General features: G+C 43.2%; 1 protein-coding gene across 1 annotated transcript in view; it reads right to left on the bottom strand.

The window, feature by feature from the left end:
• The window catches only part of LOC139692589 (scoloptoxin SSD14-like), a 79,358-nt gene extending 70,457 nt beyond the window's left edge, over positions 1-8,901 (bottom strand). Inside the window, exons 1-2 of the mRNA XM_071590855.1 lie at positions 8,469-8,901; positions 4,322-4,401 (exon numbers count right to left, since the gene is read on the bottom strand). Of these exons, the coding sequence (XP_071446956.1) occupies positions 4,322-4,401; positions 8,469-8,565 (177 nt within the window). The 5' untranslated portion in view covers positions 8,566-8,901. The remainder of the gene's footprint in view (positions 1-4,321; positions 4,402-8,468) is intronic.
• Positions 8,902-14,886: the final 5,985 nt, after the last annotated feature.

Below are 14,886 nucleotides of genomic sequence, written 5' to 3'. Positions count from 1 at the left end.
ATGTTAAGAAAAGCCTCGTTAAAACTTTAATAATGAGCGTGGTTATGAACGGCAAGAAAACATAGCCATTTTAGTGGGATGATTGGAGTTTCTTGAAATGTGGGTATGGAGAAGGATGGTGGAGGTGAAGTGGACGGAAAGGTAAACAAATGAGGGAGTGCAAGGTATGGTGTGCAAGGAGAGGCGATTGTTTGGCAAAATCTTAAGGAGGCAGGAAAAATGGCTGCAAAGCATATCAATTAGCGATGGAATGTTGAAGACTGTGATTGAGGGAAGAATATTAGGCAAATGAGTTTGTAGGGATAGGAATACTGTTCAATAATGAGTGATCATACATTTACATATTTTTTTCAAAATTTTAATTTTATGTTACTTAAGCGTTACCCTCACTCAAGACCCCTCCTGGGTGAAGAACATTCGGGGGAAATGTGGACAAGTTAGCAAAAAATCAGGATTTATTCAAAGAGTGTTGGGCAAATGTGATGACAAGATCAAACAGAAATGTTATCTTTCGCTGGTTAGGCTTCGTTTAGAATATGCTGCTAGTATATGGGCACCTCACGAAGTTGAATTGATTGCCGCATTACATCGCGTACGGCGTAGATGAGCTAGATTTGGAAAACATTGTTATGATGAACTTATTAGCGTATCCAAAATATTAGAGCAGCTAGGTTGAGAATCATTTACGGAGCGAAGGTTAAATTACGGATTGAAGCTCTTGCATAATTTGAAAGGGAGTCTCTTTAAGAATGATGCTGAAAATGAATTATCATTCCCATCGTACTATGGTGGGAGAGATAATGCTAGTAAAATTAGAGAGATTAAGTGTAAAACAGATTTAAGATGCATTTTTTCCGCGAACGATAGGGGATCAGAATAACATTGCCCGACCGCGGTAGGGTCATGTTGGGGTAAAAATTGTTCTGGTGTGTATTCACTCCCTGCCACACACCCTAACGGCAGCTTGCAGGGTGCGTAAATAAATGAATTTATGGTCGGTCCAGTTTCAAAACATTCACATTCGTAAGTTGGAAGTTCTGATGCTTTTTTACGAGTACCCAAGAAGTAACTCTTTGGATAAACTACAGTTACAGTTCATTACTTTTCATGGGGTTTCACTGGTATTTTATTTAAATAAAACTTTAAGATGTGCGTTGTGATGAATTTTTGGAAAAAGAGAAATTTCCTCCGGAACGGCTAATGCATCAGAATCACCGAAATGGAATGTGTACACTCGATCAAATACTAAAGCGTTGCCCTCACTCACGACCTCTCCCGGGCGAAACAAATTCACGTGCGTATATTGTAAGGAGAAGAGAACAAAAAAATAGGATTTATTTCAAGATTACTGGGTAAATGTGACGAAAAGATAACAGAGAATTGTTATTTTTCGCTGGTTACGCCTCATATGGAATATGATCCTGGTATGCAGGATCTTTATCAAGTTGAGTTGATTGCCGAATGGGATCACGTGCAGCGCAGAGGAGCTTGATTTCTAAAACATTGTTAAGATAAACTTAGTAGCGAATCAAAGCTATTTGAGGAGTTAGGCTATAAATCGCTCACGAAGCAAAGGCTAAATCACAGATTAAATCTCTTGCATAATTGGAAGGATGTGCCTGTATTAGTGATGTTGAAAATAAAAATAAAATAAAAGAGATCAAGTGAAGAACAGATAAATTTAAGATGGCATTTTTCGAAACGATATGGGATCAGAAAAACGTTGTCCGACCGCGGTAGGGGTAAAAATATTCGGTTCAAAATTGGTCAGGTGTGTATTTATCCCCTACCACACACCCTATCGGTGGCTTGCTGGGTACTAAAAATACTAAACTTCTAAAATAATTATTTTTTAGATCGTCTTCAACTTGGCGGTGGAAAGAAAACAAAATCTCTTACACGGCTGAAGTTTTCTTGAGGGGCATGTTATTATTCCCGGAAGAAATAGGAATACAGATTTGAAATATAAAAATAAAAGATAATAATAGCGGAAGAAATCCGAGCTAGAATACTGGAAGAACTTAGGAAGACTTCGTGGTATATTCAACAATAATTTTTCACAAGTCGCTAGATTAAGGTTCAATACCTCGCGAGTGGAAGCTACCTGACATAAACACCCCCTTCCCTACAAAGACGACGATAGGAAAGATCGCGGTCATTATTGACCAATTTCTTTTCATCGTTATTCGATAAAAATTTGGAACATATAATTGTTAGGAATATAATGGCCTTTCTCGAAAGTAGGACCACACTCTCTCATAACCAGCTAAGGGTTTAGGGTAAGCACCACTCGTTCTAATTTATCGTATCCGGAAATCGCGGTAAGGGAATTCATTAGTGGTTGCGGTATCTTTAGAATTCAAGAAAGCCTTCGACAAGGTCCAACATGAGATACTGATACACAAACTAAGATACGTATTATGACGTTAACAAGAAGTGACCAACTGGATTAAGGACTTAGTATTTAACCGCCAACAAAAAAGGTCGTCTATGGGCTGAGTTCATTTGAAGGAGGCATAACTTTAGGAGTGCCGCAGGGAAGAGTTATTGGACCCCTAAATCTTCTTCATGTACACCAGCGACCTAAGGTCTCATTTTAGCAGCAATATTATATTTTTGGCAGAGAGTGATTTAAAAAGAAATAAATAATGATGCAGGTAGATAGCGTGCTACTCTCTAAATACTTCTGAGTGGCAGACGGAATACACGTGTTGGAATTATAAATCAGAAAATATACAGCACTGAAGTTTTGGAATAAGATAAAAGATAAAGAAGACGCAACATACGTAATGGATGGGTGCAAATCAACTCTCTCAGAAAAGGTCAAACACTTGGGTGCTACACTGAAATTAAACCTATCATGGGAACATTAAGTAGAAAGGACATTAAAAGAAGAACTGAGTCGGGTAAAGAAGCTTTTGCAAATAAAAGGGAAATTATGACGGGCTCCCTAAGTAAAATTATTAAGAAAACACTAGTGAAAACTTTAACATTGGTCGTAGCTATGAATGGCTTGAAAACCTGGTCGTTGAGGCAGGAGAATAAGCGTAGATTGGAGGCTTTGAAAGGTGTTGAATGTGAAATAAGAGTGTCTTAATTAGAATTTAGTATTTATACCATCATTCAGGAGAACAATCGAGTAATGAATGTCCTCAATGCAAAGGTGGGGTCATACTTGGCTCACGTACGTATACTAGCGAAAGGTGAACACAATTCACTCCTCAGGCTATTTACGCAAAGAAAGTGGTCATCAACAGTTTAAGAATCTATGCTTATCAGTTTTGTGCGCTTTACAAATATTTCCTCGAACGGTTGTTCATAATGGTCGAGCGACTACGCTTCGGCGGCCTCCGGCGTAGCCCGCCCTCACGCATGTTTCGGCAATGACCAGCCAACCAATCTCCCTCCCTTCCTTCTTGCCCCCCACCCCCAGCCCCACGCACCCCCGTTTCCGCAATTACACGCCCTTCTTCAGGTGAACATTCACTTGGCTATGCAATAATTCACCACTAACTGTCGACGGAAGTTCAGCATAGACTTAAATTCGGTGAACTCGACTTCATTTTTGTGTCTGCTTTCCTAATGCTGCCAGCCAATTACTAACTTTGACCTGACGTTAACTCCTCCACGCACCTCACTCCCCCCTCGCGGGACGTCGAACTGACACCGGTCGAATGAGTGCTTGGCGAAACCAAGGAGCTGACAGCGGAGTCGACATTCGGGAGAATATACCTTCCGTTGATCTGTAAGATACACATGCTTACCAAAACTTCGAACTAAATTACCTCTTCTTCATATTTGTTCACAAGAAATTATAAATAATGGACCGACAGGTCTTTGACAGGTTTTCCAGCTTACGTTGAGTGTTGCCCAGCTGGGGCCCACGAGAATGGATATGAGGGTCATGGGGGTCAGGAAACAGGATACAATGTGGCCGAGAAATGTTCATCAGTGTGCTTCAAAAGTGTATGATGGCGGGTGCACACGTGCAGATCGATATTAGTCAGTGTTTACCTGATCACGGGGTCTCGAATCACCCCGTGATGAGCATATGCTGCATGGCGATGGTCCATACAGTTAATACTAACTTCGGCACCAAGACATTAGGGCGGGTGATTTGTATTGTAAACTTCTCTCACATTACGTCATTTCATTATAAACCAATTTTGAAATTAGGTTACCTTTGGAGACCAGTTTATGCAAAAGAAAATCGCCGCGAGGAAACGCACAGCCCTCTTATAGAGGAGTGACTCATGGGAGTGCAACCGAGATGCATGCGACCCGAGGCCCTTGGCCGAGGAGGAGGGGGTGGTGTACTTACCTGCAGCAGGGTCTCTTCCTCCTCTTCGCCGGGGTCCGATGACTCCTCGCTGCTCCCATCTGCGCTGAGTTGCGCGCCTCCTGGCGAGAGGAGAGAGAATCAGTGCCCGTGCCCTTTAGAGGGTCGTCCGTCACAGAGGACGCGCATGCTTCCAATTCGCAGAGGTCACAGCGCTGGAGTCGAGGCCATGTGCATGCAATGCCAATTGTAGGATATCTTCATCCATCTAGGTCTGCATAATACCCCGCAAGCTACGGGAAGGACGTGTTGCGGGGGGTGTCAGGTACCAGGATGCCGGGCCAGGGAGGGTGGTTTGCGGAACCGTTCCGCTGGTCAATTTTTACAGTGAACTCTCTACTGCAACACTAATCTGGTCACCCGGTGAAGGGATAAAAACTGGGATTTCAGAAAAAAACGTTACACACTCGGAAAGCCACGAAAATAATGTGTTCGGTGGAACGGTCCTTAAAAAACAGCGCCCAAAATTCGTAGCAGATTCATAGATTCGCCGATGGGAAGAATGATTTGGATCCTCTGCACACTGCATTCACGTTAAGTATGTGAACATCTCGCAAACGGTGAGTATTCGAGTTTTAGCCAGAGGGGGGAGCCCTGACAAAGGATGCGGAAAAGCGCGTCTCATTTTTTTCTCTGCACCAAAGGGTATTTCAAAGAACATCGGATCAAAATAATTAAATTTTTTGAAAAATATAAACGAAGGAATGTAACCAACAAAAAAAATAAAGAGAAAAAGCTTCTATTACTAGAAAATTCAGTGCTTACTTTCAAGTGAATTTAAAAAACCCATTTTCTACGCGAGCTTCCGGTGTCCACGTTAAAAACGTTGATGGTGTTTCGCAGGAATACATTATATTCCTATTGCATTTCCGTTGGTACAGCGGATATAACTTTTGCCAAAAGTTTCAATTAGATGTCTTAAGTTTTTGATTTATCCGGAAGAACCTCGGACAACTTTAGGGAAGTAGATGCAACGATGCGGGAGGAATTCATATTATGAGGACATGTCAAATGAAATACAATATTCTTCAATCTGAAATGAATATAAAGCATACTATATTCATTTAAGATGTTCTGATTATTAAACGATAGCTTTCGGACGGTCCCTAATGACAATTTACTACTAAGAATTTCGAGGATCTCCTCTTTCTCAGCTCGATATTAGTGCTTTCTTCGTAACTTCTGCCTACCTCAGAAAGGCTTCTTGTTCTCTTCCTTCATCCACCCAACTTTCCCAACATTCTACCTTCTGTCACGGCCTTCAACGTCCCGCTACCTCTCAATATTTCCAACACTCACGTTCTCCGCCTTTTTCAACTCCCCCTTGGCATCTTTCTCTATTCGCCCACTCTTATTAAATCCTTGGCGCGTGTCCTCTTCATATTTAGTCATCTTCACGTCACATCTACACAAGGTCTGCCCAAAAATAAGTAAAATAAATCTGGGGGGAAAACTGTATCACAGATCTAAGCACAAATTACTAAAATTCTTAATAAGAGCACCCTTCCTACTGGTATCCACACATCAATGCCAATGCCTCCGTCAGTTGTGGTTTTCTGAATATTGTACTCTTCTGATTACATCCTGACCCTTGGGGGTCAATCAAAATTTACCATGTGTCTCACTTTTTGCACATTTTCATCACGCTGTATTATTGATGGATGTCCAGGGCATTCCTCATCGTGTACCTACTCGTTATCCTCCCAGAATATCCTGTGGAAGCAGAAAACCATCACTTGTCGTATTTCTCCATCTCCATAAGAATCCTTAACCATGGCCATGGTCTCCGAAATAAATTTTCCCAGCTTAATGCACAATTTTATCGCATACCATCGCTCCATGGAGAGTGGTATCGTGAATTTGTGACGTGACCTTCGAAAAGGGGTCCAGTCTAGCAGCAATCCGCAAACTGTAAATGCTGACAGTTACCTGGCATGGGTCGCGTTGCTTTTCCAAGATCTCCCATTACCTTTCCCACAACAAATCACCCCACTCCAGCCACCTGCATTGGTGGCAAAAAAATCATTCTACTTATTTTTGGGACAGGCACTGTACCTTGAGTACTCGACATCGCTTGGCTTCTTGTTAAATACCTTTTTCACAAAAAAATTCTCCTAATGCCCCCATTACAATGCCCTGTTTCTTCTGAAATGGTGCCCAAACACTTGAATTACTGCAATTGCTATAGCTTATTGCCTCCGGCTCAGTATTGCACTTAGCTTTCCTAATCCAGGAAAATTCCTTGCCTTTTTTTTCTTGCGGTTAATCCTCGTCCCATACATCTCGCATGGTTCCGTCAATCACTGTCAATCGTCTCGCCGCCAATTTCCATTCCAAGCTCCAGCTTATCCCACGCAACCCTCGAAATTTTCTCATCATTTAATCGTATGTTGGAAAGTATCTTTTTTAACGGGCAAATACAAGTATTCTTGTAGGCTTAACTCCCTGGCAGATCACTTCACGTCCCGATCCTCCCTCCTCGCCACCTTTTTACGTCTGATTCATGCATAAGTTTCGGATGAGTCACTTATCCCTCCAATCAACTCACAGCTTTCGCAATGTGTACAGGTGTGTCTCTGTTAATTTTTCCCACTCGACAAGGTCGAACACCTCCCAATATCGGAGAAACAAACAGACGCATACTGCTTATACACGATGCTCCTTTCTTCTAATGTTCTTACCTCTTTAATGGCATCTCGCGTCCCCCGTCCCTCTCTAACCCCAAACTGATCATAGGCTGAGCACTGATGTGCCATATTTGTGAACCTTCTACTAATGATTCCTGAAATTAACGTTTCACTCTGGGGAATTAAACGCGTCGTCCTGAAAGAAACGGTAAAATGAGGATTGGAAAGAAATGGCGACATAATAAAAGTCGGTGGGGTATTCATGAAATCATTTTTGATTTGTTGATGATCAAAATTTATTTTGCCAGTCTGCCAAGAGGTGGCAAGCGTTGCGGAGTGTATAGGAAGGCCAGTGTGATAGGCACGGGATGAGAAAAAATACAAGCAAAACGAAGGTTATGCGATTTTCGAGAAAGAAGAAGGCGAAGTTAAGTATTCAAATAAGTGCTAACGAACTATAAACTTTGAAACAGTTTACATATCTCAGAAGCGTTTGGCGTCCGTCGGATGGGACTAATAAACTGCTGATCCCTTGGCGCCTTTCGTTAAGAGTAGGCTAATGACGACATCGGGTTTCTTTTTACCCTTCATCCGTTTCCACCCATCCTTATTGGCGCTAATAATCTTAGATGTCGGTCGCCGCCCCTAACAACTATTGCTACTTAGTAGTGTTTTTGAATAAAATGGTCGAAGTAGTAGGAGAAGTATAGGCAGAATATTTGTCTTCGGGAAAGAAGCTTTCTCAAGGAGGAGGGAATTGATGATAGAGCCTTTGAGTAAGGATGTTAAACAAAGCTGCGGTGGCATCCGCGACTATTGAACGAATCTTCCGCCCCTATTGCCAACACCGACGACCGGCGGGGCTCCAATGCTCGCGCGGAGGAAACTGAAACATGAACTCCGGTCTACTGTCCGTCCGCGATTCCATAACGAACGGCTGGCGCGCCTCCCAACGAAGCTCCGGGGGCGTCTTGGGGGCAAGAGCCGACCGCCGCACCCCACGGGTCTACGGGCGAGCGTGGGCCGTGCGCATTGACTCTGCGCATTGCTCCGCGCATGCGCTCCTCACTGAGGGCCTTCAAAGATTTCGCGACAAGTTCAAATACTCCGGTGTTTCCCACGGACTATAATGATTTGATCTCGCATCCGACAAGTGGGAACGCGATCTTCGTCGGCATCCCACCCTTCAAGACGCCCGACTGGGGTGTGTGTTTGAAATAAGACATTGATCGCCAAGAAAACCTCAAAAGAGATAAATTTCAACAGTGATTAACAAATACAGAACAAGTCTCTCGCTCCGAGAGAGAGAGAGAGATAGCTAATTGTGTTTAAATCGAAGTTCGTGCGAACAAACGCTCGGGCGTTAATTGGCGCTGCATGATTTGAGAGACCCCGAATGCTACAGGTGCCGCGGCTGAGCAGAGCAGTGGTCACCGGGACCACTCCCCCCGCCCATTTCCCCCCGCCCACAACCTTCCCCCCGCTCCCCCCTTACCACTCACCTGCGCCCTGAGTCCGGCCCCCGCCGCCCCCTGGTCGCACATCTCCCCTCAGGGGTCCAGAAGAAGGGCGGCTGACAAGCGGGGGCGGCAGCGCCATCTCCTCTGGACACACGCATGCACCCACGGGATATTCCGGGCGACCGACGCGCACGTGGCGGGAAAAGGGAGTCAACAATGAAACAAAGAACTGTCGAAAGCCGTCTCCGCCCACAAACACACACACCAACAGACACGTGCGCGCTCACTCCCTCTCTTTCCTCGAGAAAGAATCACTCGTGTCAAAGGGCGCGATTGCCCACCTCAGAGATAGATCAACCTTCCGGTGTGTCGAGATCTGCTTTTAATATAAGCCTAGTCCCTCCTTCGCGACGAAGCGAATAAAGAAATGGACGCCTTTCCTCTGGGCCCCTGACACTTCCTTCCCTCGCTCGACTAAGCGGACAGTAACCGCAGACGAGGGCCAGGCCCCCCTCCCCCCGCACTCTTCCCCCCCTCTCCGCTTTCCAGCCAGCCAGCCACCAAGGTCAGAGTTTCAGCGGAGCCCGCCCCCCGCTCCGTAGCTTCCTGTGGCATCCTGATGCGGCGGCGAGACCCTCTCTCACGCGCTCCTGTGGGTGGGTGGGGGCGAGACCCTGGGGCGGGGGGGGGGCTTGGCACACTCCCCTTCCCCTCCAACAACCTCCATTCCTCATCAACATCCCATGTGGACTTCTCGTCTACGGCGCGGCGAATGGCCCGATACGGAAGTCCTCCGTGAGCACCAAGGTCACGTGCGGACGGGTGACAATCGGCGAGTGGCAGGCGGTGCACTCCCGCTCGTCGGCCTAGGCCGCGTACCCACCAGGACTCCTGGCAACCCCGACGCTAGTCGAGGAGAGCCATGGTTGGCGATTATTTAAATCGTATTTCTACGCACATTTATTGGCAGAAAAGCTGTATTATCCCAAAGGAGAAAAAAACGAATTTACAATGCAAATGTAGAGATTTTTAATAAGTTTACAGTTAACAACCAACATTTATGTTCATATAGGAAGCGATTTAAAAAAGGAGTGCCCAAATGGCAATTGATTTGGTGCAAATGACGTTTCGATGAACCCCTGACGCCATAGCCCATATAAATGTCCACTGGGGAGGATATTTGAAGATGCTTGGGCGCGGACGGCGTCCTCGTTGCTATCCGTATTTTTTAGGTATTCCTGCCACCAAGCAATAATAATAGGAAGAAGTCGATAGGATATTTGATCAGTTCGAGGATATAATCGGGTGTGTTCCTTCAGGGAAACATTTGATAGTGAAGGGGGATTGGAATGTGACTGTAGGTGAAGATAGAGATGGTGTTGAGGCGGGGGATTACGGTTTAGGTACGAGGAATGAATGCGGGGAGAAAGCAATTGAGTCCTATAGGAGATATGGGCTTAAGCATAACGGACACTTGGTTTAGACACCACAAAAGGCATAGGCATGGACATTGAAAATGCCTTATGATTGAATGCAGATGTTGTGCACCGGGATATGCTCGTGCATGTGGTGCTGCCTGACGAGCGAAGCGCTATAGGGATAGGAACACAAAAAGTAAATACACAGGAATTGTGGGGAAGCATATCACAAGCCTTTGCGCAGCCTTTAAATGTGTTCCTATCCCTTTTCCTCACCTCTGTATCCATGAGAATAATTATGTGTTCACCATGTGGCGGGTTTTCGTGTGAAATATTTTTGTGTGTGTATAAATATATATATACAGGGGCCCCTGTACATAGACGAGTGTGTGTGCGTGTGTGGATTTCTCCCAACAAACCCCTCTCTTCGCCCACCATACCAAGTACTTCCTTATTTGTTTTCTTCTCTGTCCATTACACCTTCTCCATTCTTCTCCACACCCACATTTCAAAAGCCTCCAGTCTACGTCTATCCTCCTGCTTCAATGACCACGTTTCCGCGCCGTACATAGCGACGCTCCATATCAAAGTTTTTAAGAGTATTTTCTTAACATACTTACTCAACGTCCCCGTCATCAACTCCCTCCTTCTTGTGAAAACCTCTTTGCCTAGCGCAATTCTTCTCCTTACGTCCTTACTACTTTGACCGTGTTGGTCCAAAACACTACCGAGATACGTTAACTGTTCTACCTGCTCTAGTTTTTGCCCTCCTATTTTAATGTTAAGCTTGGCCTTTTTCTTTCTAGAAAATCGCATAACCTTTGTTTTATTAATATTGATTCTCATCCCATACCTGTCGCACTGAATTTCCAATTCACTAAGCAATGCTTGCAGCCCCTTGGCTGACTGACAAACTAAAGCTTGGTCATCAGCAAACCTAACTGATTTTACGAATTCCCCGCCGGCTTTCATTCCTACCTCGAGTTCTTCCCATGTCTCTTTAATCATTTCCTCTGCATACAGGTTGAACTGCAACGGTGAAATGGGCAACCCTGCTTACACCTCTTCCTAACACTGCCCATCCGGACTCCCCGCTCCCCACCCGCACCTGAGCAGTCTGAGACATGTACAGGTTGCGGATTAGCGTCCTTTCCCTCCAGTCTATTATATATATATATATATATATATATATATATATATATATATATATATATATATATATATATATATATATATATATATATATATATATATATATATATATATATATATATATATATATATATACATATATATATTCGAGGACGATTCGAAAAATAAGGTCCTCTATTTTTTTCATGAAAAATCAGAAAGGTACGACGCCGGTATTAAGAAGCTGTATACAAGGATGTAACAAGTGATTGATCCTCAAGGTGACTATGTACGAGAATAGCTATGACTATGACTGTGACTATGCTCGTAGAATAGCTAAATGCTCAACATTTCCGACGATGTACTCAAAGTTGAGAATAAATTTGATTTTTCATGATAAAAATAGAAGACCTTACTTTTCGAATCACCCTCGTACATCACTTCCTCTATCGCGTTTTCATTACCTTCTCTTTCTACTCAGCTTTTTTTGGTTATATTCTTCCAAATCCACCTTGTGATTGCTTCCAGCTTGTTTCTTATTATTTTCACGGTTGTCCATGTCTCAATACTCTCAAGAATACGCTCAAAACAAATCCTTGGCTGAATTTTAATTTTAGTCTCTATCCTTATATGCTTAATAACTGACAAGTTCTTGTTTTGAAACGTTTGTTTGGTCGAGGGCATTCTTCTCTTGATTTCGGTCTCATGCGTATTTTTGTTGTTGATAATACTCTTTTGGAAGAAAACATTTTCAAATGGAACCGAGGTAGTGAGGTCTATTTTTATTGTCGCTTCTGGCAATGTCTTATCTTTTTCATATTCTCACTGTTTTGATCTTTTTCTTGTTGATTTTCAATTTAAACTCTTCGAAGTCTTTGGGCAAAATTTAAATCATCTAATTCATGTCCTCTTCAGTCTGCGATTATTGTTACATCATCTTCATAGTACATCCTGTGAATACTTCTTTCATTCACTTTATTGCATTTAATCTTTTCTTTCTTGTGACTAATTCTTCGATAAATGAATTAACCAAGCTCCCTTTCTGTTCCCCACCTGCCTTGCATATACCTATATAATTTCTTGTAATTGCTTGAAGATGTAACCTTGCCGCAGACCCATGGTTTTTTAAAATATGCATTAAGTGGAAATTGTAGTTTTGTCACTCCATCAAACGCCCCCAAGATGAAATATTTCCACTAAGTACACCTGAGACTTGCTGTATGTCCTCGGCTTTCATTTCTCCATTGAAAATGAAGCATTGTCTATCGTGCTAAGATATTTTTTCATTACATTTATTACGGGAAAATGCCAAATTCACATCTCCTCTAAGTTTTTAAATATATATTCTCAGAATTAATTAAAGCGTAATATTTTTTCTCCTACCTATTTATGCATGCCGATCAAATTCGGTAAACATCCGGAAACCTAAAAATGAATTGTTTGCCGGCAACCTTTGTTAGAAGTCCTTAGGGTAAATTTCAGTTAAACTTGCCGTTTGCCAAAGAACATAGATAGACAGCATGGGATTTATTTAATATCTTAGGATATTAAACCCTCACCAAGGCTGCATAATGTTGTTGGTCAGTGAGTAATACGCAGCATTTGATTTGTCGCGTAATGACGGATACGCCCCAGCTAAAATATTCTCGTCATCCACAGTTCAGTCCCTGGTTAGAAAAAGCTGCTAAATACGCTCCAATTCACTGCATGGGAAGTCAAGGGAATTCGAGAAAGGAAGGTAAAAGAAGGGACGGAGTTTACGGGAGGAAGGAATGTGGGGAAAGCCTAGTCCACCTGGCCTCTTTCCGAAGTAGCGGGCCACTAAGAAGGTACGTGTCGCTAGGCCGAGCGGCGAGCCTAATTCCGCCAACGGCTAATAGACGTCGTTTATTTTCCTTTCTGTCCACTTCACTTTCTCCATCCTTCTCCACACTCACATTTCAAAAACCTCCGATATACGCCGATCGTCCTGCTTCTACGACCATTTCTCCGCGCCGTACATAACAACGCTCCATATCAAAGTTTTAAGGAGACTTTTCTTAACGATCTTACCTAATGTCCCTTCCTTCATTTCTCTCCTCATTGTGATAGCTTTTTTGCCTAATACAGCTCTTCTCCTCATGTCCTTACTTCTTTCTCCATTAGGGTCCAAAACACCCAAAAAAGATAAATTAACAGTTCTACCTCTACTCTCCCTCTAATTCTAACTGCTCTAGTTTCTGCGCTCCAATGCCAACGTTTAGCTTTAGTTTCTTTTGTTTACTTTGATTCTCACCACATATCCATCGTATTGATAGTCTAAGGGCACATCAATGGCTGTAAGCCCTTGGCTTTACAGGCTTACAAAAGCTTGATCATTCGCAAATGTTACAAATGTTATGGATTTTTCATCTACTTGAATTCCTGCCTCTAGCCTTCCCCATGCATCTCTCTTACCATTGACTAAGCATATCGTGTGTACGGAAAAGAACAGGCAACAGAGGGTACCCCAGGCTCACTCATTTGCCTAGCTCTGCCCATCCCGTCTCTCTGTCCGCCACGCACACTTGAGTTGTCTGAGACGTACAAATTCATGCTGATTGTATTCTATGTTCCTCCCCATTAGTGACCTCATTATTGCAATGGCATCACGCGGGCCTCTCCCCTTTCTGGACCCAGGCTGACCATCCTCTAAGTAATCATACGTCATTCTCTCCATCCTCTTGTCAATGATGAATACCAGAGGAGATTGATTGCTCGAATTTTTTGAACAATGTGAAATGATATTTAACAATACAACCTTCGAGGCCTCCTTCGGGAGAAATTCATAGACAGCAACAGGGGACACAAAAAGTCATCGAATGGATTTTATTCCAACAAAGATGCAGGGATTATTAAAGGTCTAATCATTCATATCCTGGGCTACACCAAACGTTCCAAGAGAGACGACAGTGAAAATAACAACGAATTTTGCCTCGAAAATGCTCCTCTAATTCTCACCACGGCTTCTGTGGCATTATCGTAGCCAACTATAAAATCGTCGAAACCGTTATGCCCATGCTAATGATAGAGGTGACAAGGTTGGGATCGTGCATGCATGGTTGGGGACCTGTCCCAAGTCCTTGCGGCGGCTTGTGGGGATTCTGCAGATGTGAATGTAATGATTACGCATCAAATCGATCTGACTGATTTGGTTCACCCTAGTAGCTCTTTTGGCAGTTTCTGTGAAAAAGATGGAATTGCTTAGATGACCGCAAACGCCGCTAAAATGTTTAAATAAGCTTTAATACATAACTCCCAGCAATATCTCGGGAATCTGAAATAAAACGAAAACTGGTGCACTATAATATTATCGACATAATAATAAGCGGATTCTCCCCATTTTTATTTATATTCAGTCCGTTGGTATTTTAAACTCTGGATTTTCTGCCTGCCTCTTCCGTGCTGCCTGATTTTTTTTCTGTTTATTTAATTTCAACAATTGCCGGGCTGTTCTGTCAGCAATGGTGACGCTAGTAACTTCGGCGAACTTGGCTGGAAATATTTCTCATGGGACTTAAATGAAACTGTACGGCCCCCGATCCTCAAGAGTCGCAGTAGGCCGTAACTTGGCTGTGGGACAAACATCAAGTCCGACCGACGTAACGTATGACCTCAGATTTCAGAATAATCATGCTGATAATGACACTACATACACACATACATCGGAGCCTCGGTTGCCAATAAAGTGGAAATGTTTATAAGTGGGAATGCCAATCGTTTCACTGAATCACAGACCGCTTCCATAGAGCAACACTGCAAACTACCTCGTGTTTATTTTTGCCGTCACATCTGTTGTTGTCTAACCTAAAAAAGTCAGGAGAATGTTAATAGAAAATAATATTTGAAAGATATTACTTACCGATGAATTATAATTTCACTTACCAATGAGC

The sequence above is a fragment of the Hetaerina americana genome, unplaced genomic scaffold (genome assembly GCF_022747635.1).
Source record: "Hetaerina americana unplaced genomic scaffold, ioHetAmer1.1.p SCAF_4, whole genome shotgun sequence".
Taxonomy (NCBI): Eukaryota; Metazoa; Arthropoda; class Insecta; order Odonata; family Calopterygidae; genus Hetaerina; species Hetaerina americana.
The sequence above is the reverse complement of the archived record's forward strand: the minus strand, read 5'-3'. Positions and strand labels throughout refer to the sequence as shown.